A 19,713-nucleotide genomic window follows, 5' to 3' on the forward strand; every position below is an offset into this window, starting at 1 on the left:
CACAACTTAGGGGAAGGCAAAATTATTGAGGCTGGACCCAGAAAACCTTATCTATAAAGGAAAACCAGTTATGATTTGGGCTTTCATAAAATGAAATCTTATGTTCACCCAATATCACTGTTAAGAAAGTAAATAGGCAAGTAACACACTGGAAGACAATCCTCTCAATCGGTATATCTGACAAATGGCTTGAATCCATAGTATAGAAACATTTCTCCCACTCACTAATCAGAGGACAAATAACCTGATCAAAATGGGCAACAGACTGAGTATGCATTTCACAGGTAAAAATGGACACATAGCCAATAATTACCTGAAGAAATGCTCAACATCTCAGCCATCAAAAATCAAGAATTACGACCATCACTAGACATCACCAAACACCCAATGGATATGGATATCATTAAGAAGACACAACAATAAGTGGTGTCACCGATGTGGAGCTAGATTATAAAACTCTTATCATACGCTGGTGGAAGATCAAAATGATACAACAAATTAAAAAATCAGTCAGATGGTTTCTTACAAAGTTCCATCAATATGCATCTATCTTACAAACCTGCAATTCTATTCCTGAATATTTACCCCAAGGAAATGAAAAAATAAGTCCACAAAGAGTTCTATATGAATATTTATAGCAGCCTTACTTATTATAATCCAAACTGTAAAAATAAATTCAACGTTCATCAATAACAAAAAAAAATAATTTGCAATCTACTGGCACACATGAATACTATTCAGCATTGATTCTCTCAAGTAGCATGGATGGAGCTCAAAAATATACTCAGGAAAGAAGCCATGTATATTCTGTATGAGTTCATTTACATGAGGCTCCAAAAGAGGAAAAACTAATTTCTGGTGAAAGAAACCAATGTATTTGCCTCTGGCAGTGGCAAGGGGGTAGCGGAGATTAATTGGGTAGGGACTCGAGAGAGTTTCTGGGGTCACAGAAATGTTCTGTGTGGTGATGGGAGTTTGGGTTCCACAGGTATAAGTGTTGATCCAAACTCATCAAACAAACAACATTACAGATGTGTGCATCTCACTCTATGGGAAAGTATACCTTAATTGTAAAAAGAGCAGAAATTTCTTTTAAACCTTCAGCCTTTTAGCACATACAGTTGCTTGGAGAACCATCTTCCTGAAATGGGAGTCTAGGCTTGAGACTAGGTCACATGCATAGAGTCTCTAAACTTGCCCATGGTACATAATACGTTTCAAGTTTTCTCAGAGAGCTGCTGGTTATTAATCTGAGGATTCTGACAAGTTGGGTCAATGTTCCTAGGAGGCATGAGTGGGAGTACATTCTCTAAGATCCCTCCACCCCAGGGTCCTTGCCTTCTGTGCTTCTTACTCCATTGTCTTCTGACTCCTCTGTAGCCACTCGACCTCTTCAGATGCCATAGTCTACCCAGCCGACGACCTTTATGCCTTGGGTCCCCCTGTTCTTTCCTCTCATCCTCCATTCCCTCAGTTCTGGAGTGGCTGCGGCCAGCAGAGGATGAACTGAGAGCAGGAGAGGAGGTCCTGCTCAGGAATCCATCCTAGAGAAATGGCATCCTCTCTGGGAGCTAGTTTTTTAGGGCAGGTTTTATAAGTCTTGTAAACCCAAATGCACTTGATCTACCTGATATGTCATTTACAGTAATACTATTTTCATAATTGCTTTTCACTGTAAAAGCAGCACTTTTTAGCTACACTGTGAGTACATAAAGGGGCTGACCTGGGAATGGTATCATGTTGGATGTCATTTCTTCCATGAAGTAATGTATATTAGTTCCAATTTTCATGTTACTGCAGAGTCCTAGAGAAAGGTACAGAGAACGAGACGGATATCAATACATTTTTATGCGCATTAAAAAAGTCTGAGGCCAGGCGCGGTGGCTCATGCCTGTAATCAATCCCAGCACTTTGGGAGACCGAGACGGGCGGATCACAAGGTCAGGAAATCGAGACCATCCTGGCTAACATGGTGAAACCCTGTCTCTACTAAAACTACAAAAAATTAGCCGGGCGTGGTGTATATTAGTTCCAATTTTCATGTTACTGCAGAGTCCTAGAGAAAGGTACAGAGAACGAGACAGATATCAATACATTTTTATGCGCATTAAAAAAGTCTGAGGCCAGGCGCAGTGGCTCATGCCTGTAATCAATCCCAGCACTTTGGGAGACCGAGACGGGCGGATCACAAGGTCAGGAAATCGAGACCATCCTGGCTAACATGGTGAAACCCTGTCTCTACTAAAACTACAAAAAATTAGCCGGGCGTGGTGGCGGGAGCCTGTAGTCCCAGCTACTTGGGAGGTTGAGGCAGGATAATGGCGTGAACCCGGGAGGCAGAGCTTGCAGTGAGCCGAGATTGCACCACTGTACTCCAACCTAAGCTGCAGAGCGAGACTCCATCTCAAAAAAAAAAAAAAAAAAAAATCTAAAATGCACTCTTCAAAATCTATATCATTTATTCTGAAGGAATGCAGTTGGAAGGAGGAAGATATTCTGAATTTTTCTTGTATATGTTTATGTATGATCTCAGTTTTTATATGGATCATAGACAAACTTTGATATTTTAAAATACAAATTATAATCTATCTTGGAAATTTACATGGTTCTTTAGAACTTGAGGACCGTTTTTGCTTTTGAGAATATTATTGTACCTAAAATGGGAATATTACAATGTCACTTTTTTAACACTTTGTTATAACAAAGTTTAGACAGTGCTGGGTGCCCCTGAATTTTTTCCCGCCTCTTGTGACCTGTGTTGTTTTGAAATTTGCAGTGGCCTGACCAGGAACTACTGTAGGAATCCAGATTCTGGGAAACAACCCTGGTGTTACACAACTGATCCATGTGTGAGGTGGGAGTACTGCAACCTGACACAATGCTCAGAAACAGAATCAGATGTCCTAGAGACTCCCACTGTTGTTCCGGTTCCAAGCATGCAAGCTCATTCTGAAGCAGGTAAGAAGTCTTTGGCCAGACATCTACACATTTGAACATTGAGATGAAAAGAGATGGAAAATCTGACTGATGCAGAAGCCTTCCATGCTACACAGAAACTTAAGGGGATGGCACGTGGATAGAAGACTCAGCACCGTCTCTGGTGGAGAAATTTCTGGTGCAAGGTGTGTGGGTGGTGTTTTCAGGAACAGTGCAAACCCACCAGGGCACTTGACTTACCACTCACTTTGTTATGAAAGGGGTTATCTCTGTGTTCCAGACAAAATTCCAGTTCTAACATCAGGCCAAATTTGTGCCAAATTTCACACTAGTGAGTGTTTCCAGGCATTTCTTAAAGTGAGCAGTGTTCATTGCGATCTTCAGCATTGCAGTTGCTGAGGTATGTGGCCGCTGAGTTTGTCATCCTGGAGAAACCTAATATGATGATATTTATTCCATCTAATCCTGGGGCTATTGGGCAGTACGTACCACAGAATGCACCATTTCTCTGGCTTACCTCGTCTTAGGTAGGCTCTGCCCACCTGTGCTTGGAAGGCAGTGATTTCTTGGTGTTCTTGCACCTTCTTCTCATGGAACATGAATCTTTGGTGTGTGTTGAGAGGAAAGGTAATATACTTCTGCTTTATTGCAATGCAGCATGCTAGGACAAGAGGATTCCCCGTCTCTACTGTAAGGGAATAAGATTTTAGTCTCCATCCTTCTCTAAGAAGCAATAGGTCTTTGCCGGCAAGTACTAGATGCAGGACCATGACCTGCCCCATCCACCAGAAGCTTAAGGCTTTGGCTTTTCAGGAGCAATGGTCTAGGGAAATGTGCCGGGTTTTCGTGTCTGTCTCCCACTGACAGTCAATCACCCTACAGACTGCATGGTCTAATCCATCACCATCTGGTTTCCTGCTTCATTCTCATGAACAACCAGTAGAGAGTCATACAAAAGAGCTTGCATGAGTCTTAGTTCCAATTGTAAGCACACTGATATGTCCTTTTCCTACCAGGTTTTGAATATAACATTTCTAAGAACTTACTAAAATATTAGAATGCTATTAATCTATTGTTTTTGCTTCAGCATGTCCTTCTGCTTGTGTGTATACTAAAGAGAACAGTCATAATTCCGAAACTACTGTCCTGTTTGTGTCATAAATTACTTCACATGTTTCTGCATACTAATAATTACTCAGCTTGATTCTATCTATTTTCAGCACCAACTGAGCAAACTCCTGTGGTCCAGCAGTGCTACCATGGTAATGGACAGAGTTATCGAGGCACATTCTCCACCACTGTCACTGGAAGGACATGTCAATCTTGGTCATCCATGACACCACACCAGCATAAGAGGACCCCGGAAAACCACCCAAATGAGTATGTCTTTGATGTTAGTTATAAGAGGAGCAACGGCCAACTTAAGTTTCTCTTAGAAGAGCCATGCTTCAAGCTAACTTGTTAGGACCAAATTTCCCTTAGACCCAGAAGGTGTGGCAAATGTCCAAACAACCTTGCTTTTGATCAAAGAGTCTGAGAGAAGAGATATTTTAGGCTTGCTATCTTTTCTAATAGTCTGATGGAAGCAGAAGGCTATATGGAGTTGATGAGGTCTTGCTAATGTAAAGCTCAGGAGATCAAATGATCAAATAGTTAGAGTGCCATTCTACAGTGTTCATAAAAGATCAGTGCAGTCTTTCATGCATGCAATTCTATCATTCTAACTTCCCTTCCCTGAAACGAAGGTTGTGTTCGCCATTTTTGTCATGGGTCACAAGTAAATAATTCATATGTATATGAATATATATAGAACCAGGTGTGTTCATTCAGACTGGCATTTATATATATATTCATATAGGTTAATATTCATGTATATGTTCATATAGACTAGTATTCATACATATATATGGTCTAGGGAAATGTGCAAATTTTTCATGTCTGTCCCTGACTGATCTCCAAATACCCTATAGCCTGCACAGCTGCAGGCTGCATAGCCATACAATTTGCAGGACACACACACACATATTAATATAATATAACATATATAAACCTGTGTGAACATACTGGGTTCTAAGCTCCAGTTTTCTGAAGGGATATGGGTTGCCAGGACAGGAAGAGCAAAAGCAAGAATGTAGATGAGAGTCAGGAAATAAACAGATATGGAGATTAAAATGGGCAGGTACATGGACAAAAAACCAGGTATGACAAAAACTGACTTTCTGCCATAAATGACTATAAAAGATATAAAAAAAAACTTTCCACATGTTGGACAAGAGATGGTATAGGACTGAGATAATTTAGAAAAGGAAATGAATGAACACAACTCCATAACTACTCTGACTTTCTTCCTGGAGAACCTTCCTGGACTGAAGGGCAAGGAGTTGGAGCCAAAGCCAACCATAGCAGGTTTGCTGAACTAAGGAAAGAGACTAGAGTTTGGGATAGCTAAGAAAATGTAGATTTTCTAGGCTAGGTAATAATGAGAAAGAATTTGTGGTGAAAAGGAGCTGAAGGAATTGACAAACACCCAATGGACATAGATATCATTAAGAAGACACCACAAACAGTGGTGTCACTGATGTGGAGTGAGGATGTGCAACTCTCTTTTATACTGGTGGAAGTGCAAAATGAAACAACCACTTTGGAAATCAGTCTGATGCTTTCTCCAAAAGTTCAATAAATGCACATTTACCCTACAAACCTGCAATCCTATTCCTGAATATTTACCCCATGGAAATGGAAACATGAGTCCACAAAGACATCTACAAGAATATTCATAGCAGCTTTATTTTTATAACCCCAAACTGTAGACAACTTCAATGTCAATCAATAAGAAAATGAATAAATAATTTGTGATCGAGTCACACAATGGAATAACTATTCAGCAATAAAAGGGAGCACATTATTGATACTCTCAAATAGCATAGATGAAGCTCAAAAATATTAAGTTAAGGAAAGATGCCAGATAAGAAAAATGAACATTATGTATGAGTCTATTGATGTAAGGTTCCAGAAAGGTAAAACTAATTTCTGGTAAAAGAAACCAATATCATTTTCCTCTGGCCATGGGAAGAGAGTAGCAGAGACTGAGCAGTAAAACAAAGTTGTTTCTGGAGTGATGTAAATGTCCCGTATCGTGATTGAAATGTGAGTTACACAAGTGTACATGTTCATCAAAATTCATTAAACTACATCTAAGATCTGTGCATTTGACTATACAGGAAAGCGTATCTCAGTTGAAAATAGATCAAAAAATCTCCCTAGAAGACTACACTTGCTAACACATCGAGTTGCTTGGAGAATCAGCTTGCTGGAATGGGGAATCTGGGCTTGAGACTGGGTTACCACGTGTAGAGTCTCTACAGAGACAGTGTTGCATTCCCATGGTACATAATACATTTTAAGTTTTCTCAGATAGCCACATGTCATGAATGTGAGGATTCTGAGAATTTGGAGCAACATTCCTGGGAGGAATGAAGGGAAGCACATTTTCCAAGATGCCCCCACACCGGGGTCCTCACTGGCTGTGCTTTTTTTTCTTTCTTTCTTTTTTTTTTTTTGAGACGGAGTCTCGTTCTGTTGCCAGGCTGCAGTGCAATGGTGCAATCTCGGCTCACTGCAACCTCCGACTCCTGAGTTCAAGCGATTCTCCTGCCTCAGCTTCACGAGTAGCTGGGACTGCGGATGTGTGTCACCGCGCCCAGCTAATTTTTGTATTTTTAGTAGAGACGGGGTTTCACCATGTTGGTCAAGATGGTCTTGCTCTCTTGATTTCATGATCCACCCGCCTTGGCCTCCCAAAGTGCTAGGATTACAGGCCTGAGACACTGTGCCCAGCCTGTGCCTCTTACTCAATTGTTTTCTGACCCCTCCATAGCCGATGGACCTTTTCAGATCCCATGGTCTACCCAGCCATCTCACTTTATGTTTTGGGTCCCACTGTTCCTTTGTCTCATCCCCCTTCTCTCAGTCCTGGAGTTGCTGCGGCCAGTGGAGGATGGGCAGAGAGCAGGAGAGGAGGTCCTGCCCAGGAACCAATCCTAGAGAAAGAGCATCATGCCTGGGAGCTAGTTTTCCAGGACAGCTTTTATAAGTTTTGTAGACTCAAACCCACTTGACCCAACTAAAAATGTATTGACAGTAATACTATTTTCATGGTTGTTTTTCATTGTAAATGCAGAGCCTTTTAGCTACACGATGAGTACAGAGAGTAAGGGAGACTGGCCTGGGAATGATATCATCTTGGATGGCATTTCCTCCTTGGAGAAATGTATGTTAGTTCCAAATCACAAGTTACTATACAGTCCTGTAGAAAGAGATAAAGAGAGCTAGACAGATATAGATGCATTTGTATGTGCATAACAATCCATAAGACACACATCAAAATTCGTACCAGTTCCTCCAGGGGTATGTGCTTGGCAGAAGGTAGAAGGAGGGTATTCTGGTTCCTTTCTTTTGCACATTTATGTATGATCTCAGTTTTTATATGGAGTGTTGATATGGTTTGGCTATGTCCCCACACAAAATCTCATCTTGACTTGTAATCTCTATAATCCTCATAATCCTCACACGTCAAGGGCAGGACCAGGTGGAGGTAATTGGATCATGGGGGCAGTTTCTTGCAAGCTGTTCTCATGACAGTGAGCAAGTCTTCTGAGATCCGATGGTTTTGTACGTGTCTGGCATTTCCCTTACTTGCACTTACTGTGTCCTGCCAGCCTGTGAAGAAGGTGCCTGTTTTTCCCTGGCCTTCTGCCATGATTGTAAGTTTCCAGGGGCCTCCCCAGCAATGTGGAACTGAGTCAATTAAAACACTTTTCTTTGTAAGTTATCCAGTCTGTCTCAGGTATTTCCTCATAGCAATGTGAGAACGGAGTAATACAAGCATATATTATTTTAGATATTTTAAAATAAAAATTATCATCTATCTTTGAAAGGCATGCACAAATGGGAAGTTTAGGAACATTTCTGTTGTGGCAATTGTATGTTACCTTTAATGGAAATGTTTCAAAGTCACTTGTTAAGATTTTGTTAGAACAAAATGTAGAGGCTGCTGGGTGTCCTTGAATATTCTTCTGCCTCCTATAACTTGTATTACTTTGGAATTTCCAGTGGCTTGACAATGAACTACTGCAGGAATCCAGATGCTAACACAGGCCCTTGGTGTTTTACCATGGACCCCAGCGTCAGGTGGGAGTACTGCAACCTGACACGATGCTCAGACACAGAAGGGACTGTGCTCACGCCTCTGACTGTTATCCCGGTTCCAAGCCTAGAGGCTCGTTCCGAACAAGGTAAGAAGTCTGTGTCCAGACATCTACATGCTTGGACAATGGGATGAAAAGACTTGAAAAACCACACTGATGCAGAAGCCTTTAGAGCTACGTAGGAGCTCGAGTGTTGGTTGAGGTTCTGCCATGCCCAAGGAAGCCTCAGTGCCATCCCTGGGAAAGCCAGGGCTGTGACTTTTGGCATCACTTGTGGGACTAATGACTTTAGGACTGGCGCAAAACCTCCAGGGTGCTCAACGTAACCACTCACCTTGTTCTAAAATGGGTTATGTCAGTGTCCCAGTCAAATTCCTATTTTAACATGCTGTCAAGTGTGTGATTCTTTCCAAGCCAATAAGCATTTCCAGTAATTTCTTAAAATAGACAGTGTTTGTTGCAGTCTTCAGCATGGTGGCTCCTGAGGAATGTGGCCCCTGAATCTGTCAAACTAGAGAAACCTGTCATGACTGCATTGATTCCGTATCGTCCTGGGTCTATGTGGCTGCCTGGCTGTTTGTAATCATCTGTTTGTTTTGTTGTTTTGTTTTGTTTTCTACGACTGTATGTTTGGGGTTCCCCCTCATTGCTCTGAGACTCTTATTGGGACTTTGAGTCTTGGATCAGGGAAAGCAGAGTTGACATTAGATCTTAGATGATTGGGATAACAAATCCATGGGGGAAAAAAAAGCCACTTATACTTGTCCCCTATTTTCTTTCTGCAGACCAATCAACTTGTCTGTCCAAGTTACAGAACACCCTGGACTTTTCCTTTGTGTAATTTGGTTGTTTGTGGTTGGTCTGACATGTGAAGGGACCTTGAGCTGGGAAAGCAGCTTGGCCTCCAAGTCCACTGACGACCAGCATCCTGAGATTGCCTAGGGAGGTGGCACAGGGCAGTGATGAAGACCATGAGAGCCACACTGCCCATCATCACATTTGGGCCACTCCTAGGGAGAGCAAGAGGGAAGAAGGAGCGGTTAGGATGATAGGAAAGACTCTACTTGGCCAGTATTGTAATGTGGCACTGTGGTCTCTGGATTTAGTGTGAGTTGATAGTGGACTTTTTCCTCGATTGGGTGCTTTTGTCTGTTCTGCAGAAGCATCTTGGTGGCTCCTCTACCTCAAAGTCCCTTGATGGGGTCAGTTCCATTTCTCCACTTCTGGCCCAGTCTGGTACATGCCACTGACTCTCACTTCCCAGGCTCTCTATTGTTGACAGGCTGCCTTGAATTTAAGCCCAGTCTGACTTACCTGCCACAGACATCCATGGTAGTGCCTGGGACTCATGCACCTTTGATTACCATGGAAGGAAAGTGCAGTAGCTTCTCAGGTGCAATTCTGGTGTCCTCACCCACATTGACGATGTATGAGAATCAGGTTCTTAGAGACTGGAGAAAGAAGGAAGAATGGGAACAAGAATTTTCCCAATGGACTGTGAGATTCCTCACCTTACCTTGATGTAAGACAAGTGAGGTTAACCCCAAGCCTGGTAAGAAGGGTTCCCATCAGACACTGGGAAATCCTGAGGACTGTTTCCTGCAGAAGGATGTGATTGGTGGGATATTCAGGTTTGACTCGTGCTTGAGAAAGTTAGAGCCTCTGGTTGGAGAAAGAGTTTAATAAGTATTTCATTTCCACCAACACATTCAGTACAAATAATAAATAAGTAAAAATAAATAGAAACATTCAGTTTTATTTTGAATAGTAGGAATAGGGTATCATCATTTCTGTAGTTACTCTTTTAGTACAGTGATGCATATCTACTGTGTGTAAGGCATACTAGCAGAAATTGAGCTCAGCACTAGAGAAGATGATTGCATTCCATGCCATGCTTCTTTTTTACGAAAGACTTCCATAGATAGATTCTCAAAACAACCCATGGCAAATGAAAAGTTATTTGGAAAACTCAGGTTCCAGATTCACTGGAGTGTAGAATCTCTGGTTGGTTGGGGAGGAATTTCCTCTTGCAGTTGTTATAATAATTATATGAATAATTATTAACTATATTAACATTTATAATTTTGAAGACCTTGAAGGGCTAGAGACAACAGAGAAACATTTTTGAACACCCTTTGTAGCCCCTGCACTTTGTAGACATTGGCGGGTGGTACCAAAGATAGGACACTGTCCCTACCTCCAGAGACCTTGCGGGCTTGCTACAGAGAGAAGGCAGGGAGGAGGAAAAGAATAGAGGCACATGTGTGTAAATCACTCCCCACAGCAGTCGATTAGTCATGGGAGGCTCCCCAGAGGAACTGTCCTGAAGCTGGCTGAGAGAAGGCAACATTTCAACATAGGGCAGTTATCCTTGCTACATAAAATCATGTACACAAATGCACACATGTGCACATAGAGACTCACGTGCAAAAGAATCCTTTGTGCCTTTCAGTAAACTTTACATGGTTTAGATGATGGTGATGATGATGGAGATGATGGAAAGAATGACATCATGTTCTAAACATATTACATCAAGTCAGAATAGCAATGAGAAATTGCTATTTGTACCAATCAAGGTCTTCTCAGAAATTATATCATTCTAATGCCGAACTATACCAATTTCTTTAATCACTTCTCCAACAAAATAATTAGAAAGTGCTTATATTTCCTTGAAAGGAGAGTGTCCTGTGTTGTTTACTACCACTTTGTAAACTTAGAAAGAAAAAGCTAAAAAGTGTTTATGATTTTACTCTTGAATTTCACCTTTGAGATGTGGAAAACTAGTGCTTGGAATTCGTCCTGAATTAAACGACACAATTGCTAACTTGGACTCAAAGGTCAATTCTTTCCCACCTTGTGCCACAGCATCCTCTTCATTTGATTGTGGGAAGCCTCAAGTGGAGCCAAAGAAATGTCCTGGCAGCATTGTAGGGGGGTGTGTGGCCCACCCACATTCCTGGCCCTGGCAAGTCAGTCTTAGAACAAGGTAAGAACAGGCCCAGAAACCATCTATACTGTCCGTCCACATAGGCTCCAAAAAACCCTTCTACATTTACACAAAACCCACACAGCTGAGGCATCAGTCCCTGCCTCCATGTTTTCTGAAGGAGGAAAAGATATAGAAAAATAAAAAAATTATATTATCCTAGGTTCTCTGCTTTGAAAACGGCCAAAATTGTCATCTTTTTCTTGATCTGAGCAGCTCCATCAAAATCTGCAGGCACAGTGATTTGCACCAAGTTCCAATATTGCTGGAAAATACTGAAGATGCTCTGAGGGTTTCTATGGATATCCATTGTCTCACTGTCAGATGAAAAGAAAGGGAAGTTTTTAGAAATGTGACACTTTGCAGTGAGAGAGGACAAGAGCAAACTTATCTACAGTCTATCACAGGCACAGATTTTTTTAAACACTTTTATGAATCATTGAATTCAATGCTGAGGCTACTCATCTATTCACAAACACGTGAACAAATTATAGGTCGTGATCCCCATCCATTAAGATTGATTAGTCCGATCCCACAGAACCTGGACCTTCTGGGTATCATTTCAGTGGAACATGCCTTTCATAAGTTCAGTTTTCTTGGGTATCTCTTAGGAAACAGGCCCATCCACCTGGCAGTTTTGCTTCCTCAGCTCACTTCTACACCAGGTTGCCTGTGCTCAGTTGCTGTTCTCCCCTAAAGAGACTTCCTTTCACAGGTTTATGAAATGCCATCGACAAACCTGATCACACTGCATTTCACTCTGCTGTCGATTTGATTTTTCTTTACTTTATTGGTTAGAAACTCCTTGCTCTACAGAGCTTTCACCTTCAACATATTTCAGATTCATTCTTTCCTAAACTGTGTGGTGGTCGATGTCCTCATGGATTTATCAACGTGCTGCCATCAGGCACTTTTTATCTGTACTCTTCATTACAATCTGTTTCCAAGTGACTCACACCATTATTCTGAGCTATCACCTGCCTACGCAGTCCTAGAAAGCAAGTGATTCAAGAAACATCCCCCAAAAGTAAAGTTTCTCAGGTAGGATCAGAAGACCCTCATGAGTCACTGCTGCTCAGGATCACATCTGGCTCCTTGAAGAGTGATTCATCAGACCTTGTATAGATCTTGTCACAAAAATGAAAGAGACCTCGGGGGAAGATCTTGGGCTGGTCACTTCTGTTGGAGTCCCAGGCTGTGGGGTATAAGCCACGGCTGTAGAGCTTCATGCTGAGTCACTTAGCTTTGCTCTCCTGTGGATAGGCTGTGTCTGTACCTCCCCCAGGCATCAGAAGAAGTGGCATAGATGAGCCCTTCTGAAAAATCCCACTCCTGGAGCACCAGTCAAAGTTACCACCATCCTGACATTGGGCTGGTAGCCCTTTCCTTTGGGAATATGAACATGATCAAATCTGAGTGAATCTGTCTTTTTGGCTTTCTATACAATGGAGTAAAATAAACCATTAAATTTGAACAAAGTCTTTGCATGTTTTCTTTCTAGGTTTGGAAAGCATTTCTGTGGAGGCACCTTAATATCCCCAGAGTGGGTGCTGACTGCTGCTCGCTGCTTGGAGATGTATGTTTAAGGAACAACTGACAGGAGGTCTTATCTTCAAGACTTTTTCCCTCTTCCTCTTCCTCCCTGTTTTGTTCCCTCCCACCTTCCCCTGTTTTCCTCCCCACCTTCCTTCCTTTTCTGGAAGGAACACTAGGAACCAGGGAATGCATGCACAGAAGCCTGAGGCAGAATTTCCAGGGAAATTGGATGAGAGAGGAGGGAAGTGTTTCTAGAGAGAACCTGCAGAGGGGAGACACAGTGCAGGTGATTTTGTGGACCTGGATAAACTGCTGGACAGAGCTGTTCACTACCAGAGGCATCAGTCTGTATTAGGCTGTTCATGCATTGCTCTAAAGCAATACTGAGTCTGGAAAATTTACAAAGAAAAGAGGTTTAATTGGCTGATGGCTCGCAGGTTTTACAGGAAGCAGGATGCTGTCATCTCCTCTGCTTCTGGGTGGGCCTCAGGAAGATTACAATAATGGTGGAAGGCAAAGTGGGAGCAGACATGTCACATGGCCAGAGCAGGAGCAAGAAACAGAGAGAGATGTGGTGGGGGTGCCAAGCACTTTTAAATGACCAGATCTTGCAAGAACTAAGAGTGAGAGCTCCCTGATCACCCTGAAGATGTGGCCCAAGTCATTCAAGAGGGATCCACCTCCATGATCCAAACCCTTTCGCCAGGCCATACATCCATCACTGGGGACTACAATTCAACATGAGATTTGGGTGGGGACAAATATACAAACTATATCACAGTCTCTGCCAAAACAGACTGAGAACATTCCTTAACTGTCATGTTCTGGCAAACTGTGAATTTTGTTTCTTGCCACTCATAAGTCACTGATTCTGGGTGGCCAAGGGTCTCAGGAAGATAGTGCCAAGGTCATGGCACAGAGGGTACCTGAAGGGGCTGGACCATATTTTTCTCTTGACATCCTCATCTTTTCTAGGTTCTCAAGGCCTTCATTCTACAAGGTCACCCTGGGTGCACACCAAGAAGTGAATCTCGAATCTCATGTTCAGGAAATAGAAGTGTCTAGGTTGTTCTTGGAGCCCACCGGAGCAGATATTGCCTTGCTAAAGCTAAGCAGGTACTGACAGTTCTGTCAGTTAAGAAACAGTTATTTGTAGGAGAGGCAGGTTTGGGATAGGTGACAAGGCACACAGGGCACTCGCTGTGCTGGCGACTCTGGAGGGCAGGATGTCGGTGCAGACAAGGATGGTCTGGCCTGGATGGGAAGGTATAGGGCAGGGACCAGACCTGCTCTTCTGGGCCTGACCACAAGCCCGGGGTAACGTCTTTGGGTCTGTGAACCGATGGGTGATGTCCTGGGATGCTTTGACACTCTAGGAAGGTGAGAAGGGTCTTTCTGGCTCAGCCTAAACAGTAGCTAATCTCCCTTCTGCCCCCCAGTCTCCTCCCCACCATCCCAGCAAATGTGCAAATACAAGGTCTCTGCTCCTCACGATCCTCAGAGAGGTAGGGTGCTCTGATGGCTTGAACAAGCAATTTGGAAATTTTGAGTTTTGGAGGAGTTCTCTGATAGGCTGATACATTTTGAGTTTAGAGTTCCCACCCACATCCCCACACCCCTAGAGTGCTCCACCAGGGAACCTGTAGACTGAGGACTTCCGCACCACAGATGTCTGGTACCCAGAAGCAGAAAGTGTGTCTGCTTCAAAGTTGGTGGCAATGATGATTCTTGGTCAGAGTCAGAACAGGGCATTTCTCATATCCAGTCCTTTATCCTCTTGAACTTACTAAAGTAGAATCAGGTCTAAAAACCAGAATTCTAATGTCTGAGAGTTCCTGGAACTCTAAGATATAGAAATGTTCTTTGAAAACATACCATTTTGTTCATGCAAGGTGCTTATTTCCAATCCTCTTTCATTTGATGGCTAGCATTTTACTGCATTTTTACAACCATGGTTTAGTAACATTCACTGAGGAGGAAGTGAAGGATCCAGATGGAGCAACTTGCTCTGGGCACACAACACATTTGCAATTTTATACTCTCTTGATGATGTCTCAGCCAAACATTCTGCCCAGTCATCAATGCCCTCTTCAATTAATATGAAAGGACACACTTGGCATGGGATTCCAGTTGTGCACAGAATATACATGAGAAGTACACCTTTGTCATCCCTACTTTCAAAGGCGAATGCCACCCTCAGCTTCTTGCATGCAACTGATGCCTTTCAAATGAAACCTTGTATCTGTGTAGTCCATAGGCAACCACAGGCAAATGTGAGGGTGAAACTCTGTGTTCTATGTTGCTCTGTGTCATTGAAGCAAGGCAGTGCCAGCTCAGAGGGCTCTGGGGCCTCAAGGTAAGGATGCCTAGTTGTAGATACTGCAGCTCCCAGCTAGGTAGTCAAACATAACTGCTAATACTTCCCTTATAGGCCTGCCATCATCACTGACAAAGTAATCCCAGCCTGTCTGCCATCTCCAAATTACATGGTCACCGCCTGGACTGAATGTTATGTCACTGGCTGGGGAGAAACCCAAGGTGAGATCAATTCCATTGCCCATGTAACAAATTGTTTTTGACCTGCAGTGCATGTTACAAAATGAGCATTTTAGAGATCGTTGTAAAATTCCTATCCATGAACATTGTCCAACCCTCCTGACTTTGCCTGGGCACCTGTCTATGTCTCCATAATCAGTCTTCAAGGGATGTGGGCAGGGGGAGAGAGGCCATTTCTTTGAGTCTTTCTCTTTTTTTGTTTTCAGAATCTTTTTTAAAATGATTGTATGTTTCCCTTACACCAAAAACAAGCAAAAAGCCAGTAGATGTCTTTGAGTCTCTTAATTATAATTTCAGCATTCATATTGCTTCCCAGGTAAGGGGGGTTTTCACCCAGCCCTCAAGTTAAGGGTGTTAGATTATTTTTCATGTGAAATTAGCCAGACTGGGTTTCTAAACATGGTGTAAAACAATAACGACAAAAGTTATAATTAAACTAGTCTTCTTCCCAAATACCCACATGTCTAACGTGTGTGGGAGGGTGTTAGGCAGGGGATCTAGATCTGGGGAAGAGGCAGACAGGCCCCGTGGCCCCAAGTCTAGGACGGCATGTGGTATTGGTTGATGGGTGAGAGCAAGAGAGGGAACACTTGTGCAGGATGTAGTATCAGCACCTGTACTACACTTTAGGGATTCCTTCTCTTTGCAGTATACCCTGACAATAATTATATCCATCAGCCTTACCCCCTTGGCAGCAGGAAAACTAATACTCTTAATGTCTCAGTTCCACTTTCTTAGAGGTGCAGGTGAGGACATAGGGAGTCTGGGGCCCTGGAAAAGCGTTCTGACTCTGCCACTAGCCAGATAGACCTGAACCTGAACTAGACACATTACCTGTTTGTATCACTTGGCTCTAATCCCTTATCTGTAAAACCAGCATTTTCAAGTGGTGCTTTGCACATCAGCCTTTTGTATACGCTTTCATTTAATGAAATTTTTTTGGGGTTTTTTGAAAAGGTTAAAAACCACTGGCCTAGATAATTTCAAAGCTGGGTTTCCTTTTTCTGTCCCTTTTCTATTACATTTAAAACCTCACCTCCTTGACTTCTTGTTCCCTTTTTCTGCGCTGCAGTCTGGGAGCACTGAGGCCAAATAAAAGGAAACTTGGCTTGAGGGACACCTATGGGTGTGCCAGGCTGCTCCTGGTGTTTGCATATTTTAGAATTTAAATACTAGAAACCTCTGTGAGTTAGGTATTATTTTTTCCATTTTACCATTGAGGAAGCTGGGGTTCAGAGAAGGTGTAGGGTGACAAACCTGAACTGGAACCCTGGCTCTCGCCTATCAGCTGTCTGGACTTAGAAAAGTCATGAGCTCTCACTGATTGTTTCTTCAGCTGATGTGGGCTGCAGGGCTGTTATGGGGGAAATAATAAGAAAGTGCATCAAGTGCCGAGCACATACTAAGCACTCCATCATGGCAGCTCCTACTACTAACACAGAATAGAGTTGAATCTAACATGACTCCTTCTTGCAAGTGACAGAAAATCCAACTCGAATTGGATTAAGCAAAACAAGGGAAATTCTTAGTGAGCTGAAAAGCTTCAGGCTCACATGAGGCCCCAGATCCCAGGCACTCCTGATCATGGGGTAGGCACTATTTGGGGCACAAAGGTGACACTCCCATTGCTGCAGATGCTGTCATGGCTCTGGCTCTGCTGAGAAAGAATAAGAAAGGCCACTCTTCCCATTACATGAACAATAGTCTGCCCACTCTAAGAGACTGAAACTGGGTCATGGTCCTGCCCCTGAGCCCGTCACTGATTGGCTCTGACCTGCATCAGCTCTTCCATGCTGGAAGTAGAGGCAGGACCCCATTCATACCCAGAAGGGAGCTAAAGGTAGATCCCTCACCAGGATTATGGGGTGTGGGGTGAAAGGCTGCTGGGCAGCCAGAAAGCAAACAGATCCTCTACAATACTTCAACTGATGAAAGCATGAAGCTAAAATCATAAGGATCTGAGTGCGAGTTCTGGCTCTCCCATCTTCCATGTGACATTGGGCCGTTACTTAATCTCTTTTAGCCTCAGCTTTCTCATCTGTACTTACATACAAGGTGATTATGAGGATGAAGATTATGCATCTTCATCCTCACCTTCCAACACCACCATCATCATCCCCATCACCATCATCAACACCATCATCATCATTACTACCACTACCACCGTCATCACCATCACCACCACCATCATCACTACCACTACCACTACCACCACCATCACCATCACTGCCACCATCGCCAATATCATCACTCTCAACATCATTACCACCATCACCATCATCACCAACATCATCATTACTACCACTACCACCACCATTCCACCACCATCACCAATATCATCACTCTCAACATCATCACCACCATCACCATCACCACCACCATCATCATTACTAGCACTACCACCACCATCACCATCACCACCATTCCACCACCATCACCATTATCATTACCACCACCATCACCATCACCATTATTACCACCATCATCACCATTACCATCACCATTATCATTACCACTAAAACCATCATCACCACCATCATCATCACCATTATCACTACTACCACCATCACCATCACCACCATCATCATAAATAAACATCACATAGCTGGCGTGTAGCTGGGCATTGACCACAGAGCCCGCTCGCTGTTTCCTCTCTCCCACCCCCATCCACACGTTTCTAACCACCATCCTGCACTGGCTCCCTGTCTCCTCTGGTCTCACCCACATGTCCACTGAGAAAATGATTCTCAGAACACTAACTAGACCAGGGGGAGTCACACAACATAACTCAGGTCTGTTTATCCATTTTCTATATGTTGATGACATCAGATTAATGGGTGTTCTCAGCTTCTCAGAGGGAGGTCAAAATTCTCCCCTTCTCCCCTTCATGTTTCCAGACCTTCCTTGACTTGGATATTCCAAATGCAGAGCAGGGGTTGAGGCCAAGGGGCTTTTCCATGTCAGCCCCATCTGCAATGACTGGGCTGGTCCTGCGGCCCTCTCCCCAGGGCCCAGTCAGGGAGGGCTTCAATCCTCAGGTCACCCATGGCCTCCCTGCCCTCAGAGGCGCCATCTCTATGTTGGCCACTGGATGGCAGCTCATACTCACAGACCGCATCAATTTCCTGGCAACTAGTGGTGGGTTTACCCCCTATATCAGGATGTTTGCCTTGCTCTGAGAGCAGATCCAAAAGCAATGATATCTAACTTAATTTTCAACAAAATATTTTGAAAAGGGTGCTCCCTCACACATCTACACAGTCCAGGTCATGCACTCCCTGCCCGGTGCTTGGTAGTCAGGAGAAGCTTCCTCCATGCAGCTCCTTCCCGGCTAGGGCTGAGCTGGGCTCTGGAGCGAGGCTGTGGGAAGAGCCTCTTCCATGCTGCTCATGTAAACTCCAGATTCAGTGTCAGTTTTCTGAACCTGAGACAATGATCTAAATGCAGTCCAAGACTTTGAGGGGGGAAAGAGAGAGTGCCTCAGCTCTTGCCTGTGTCATGCTCGCAAAGCAAAAGATTTTGCAAAATTCTAATAAAGCTGGGCTTGCAAAATTGGAAAACTAGATTATTTATGAGAGCACTGAGACATCCCTGGGCGTGTCCATCTGGAAAAACAGCATTCCCTCTGGCAATTTAGCAGATGTTCTGCAATTTGGCAAAGGAAATAAAGCAGTTTTTCACAAAAGAAAAACTACAACTAGGAGAATTGTCCCTAGTTTTATTTCTTCTCCCTAATTGTCAAGGAAGTGTAAATCAGAAAATGAATCAGGACAATTTCTACCTACTATGTTAGCTAATATTTTAAAAATTGAATACTCACAAGGGTGAGGCGAAGTAATTGTTTCCAGTAACATTTTATACCGTCACACCCTTTTAGAGAATAATTTGGGAGTGTTACTGCGAGATAGAAGTATGCCTATGTAATTATGGGAACTTAGACTTCAAATAATAAGAAATAAGAATGTACTTTATGAACAAACATGTGGAAGGTTGGAAGCAAGAGTGGGACCAATGTGCTTGGGGAGGAAGCATTAGGGCAGTGACTCCACAGACCCAGGCTCAAGCTGAACTACACAACCTCCTTATGCCTCAGTTCCTCAACTGTAGAACAGGAATGATGAAAGTGCCTGTTTCATAGGACCGTTGCGAGGATGAAGTGACATACACCACATCAAGAGCTTGTGCCTGGAAAGGTTAATTCTTAGTAAACGATGGCTATTCTTTTTTGATTGCAATAAAATATACACACCATAAGGGTTAACTATTTTAACTATTTTGGCGGGTACCACTGAGTGGCATTCAGTACATTCACACTGGTGTACAACCATTGCCATATTTTCAGAACATTTTCCTCATCTCAAAACAAAACCTCATGCCCATTTAGCAGTCAGTCCCCATTAAAATATTAGTTATGAAGATTGTAGCATTATTTTTAAAACTCATGATATAACATTGATTGAAAAAATCAGTATATAAAATTGTGCATTATGA

The 19,713-nt window shown here is 43.1% G+C and overlaps 1 protein-coding gene across 1 annotated transcript in view; it reads left to right on the forward strand.

The window, feature by feature from the left end:
• LPA (lipoprotein, Lp(a)) overlaps positions 1-19,713 on the forward strand; it is a 90,116-nt gene that overhangs the window by 68,843 nt on the left and 1,560 nt on the right. The window contains exons 16-22 of the mRNA XM_011935091.1: positions 2,777-2,958; positions 4,158-4,317; positions 8,050-8,231; positions 11,010-11,130; positions 12,632-12,706; positions 13,642-13,782; positions 15,098-15,204. Of these exons, the coding sequence (XP_011790481.1) occupies positions 2,777-2,958; positions 4,158-4,317; positions 8,050-8,231; positions 11,010-11,130; positions 12,632-12,706; positions 13,642-13,782; positions 15,098-15,204 (968 nt within the window). The remainder of the gene's footprint in view (positions 1-2,776; positions 2,959-4,157; positions 4,318-8,049; positions 8,232-11,009; positions 11,131-12,631; positions 12,707-13,641; positions 13,783-15,097; positions 15,205-19,713) is intronic.

This window comes from Colobus angolensis, unplaced genomic scaffold, assembly GCF_000951035.1.
Source record: "Colobus angolensis palliatus isolate OR3802 unplaced genomic scaffold, Cang.pa_1.0 Scaffold14, whole genome shotgun sequence".
NCBI classification, from domain to species: Eukaryota; Metazoa; Chordata; class Mammalia; order Primates; family Cercopithecidae; genus Colobus; species Colobus angolensis.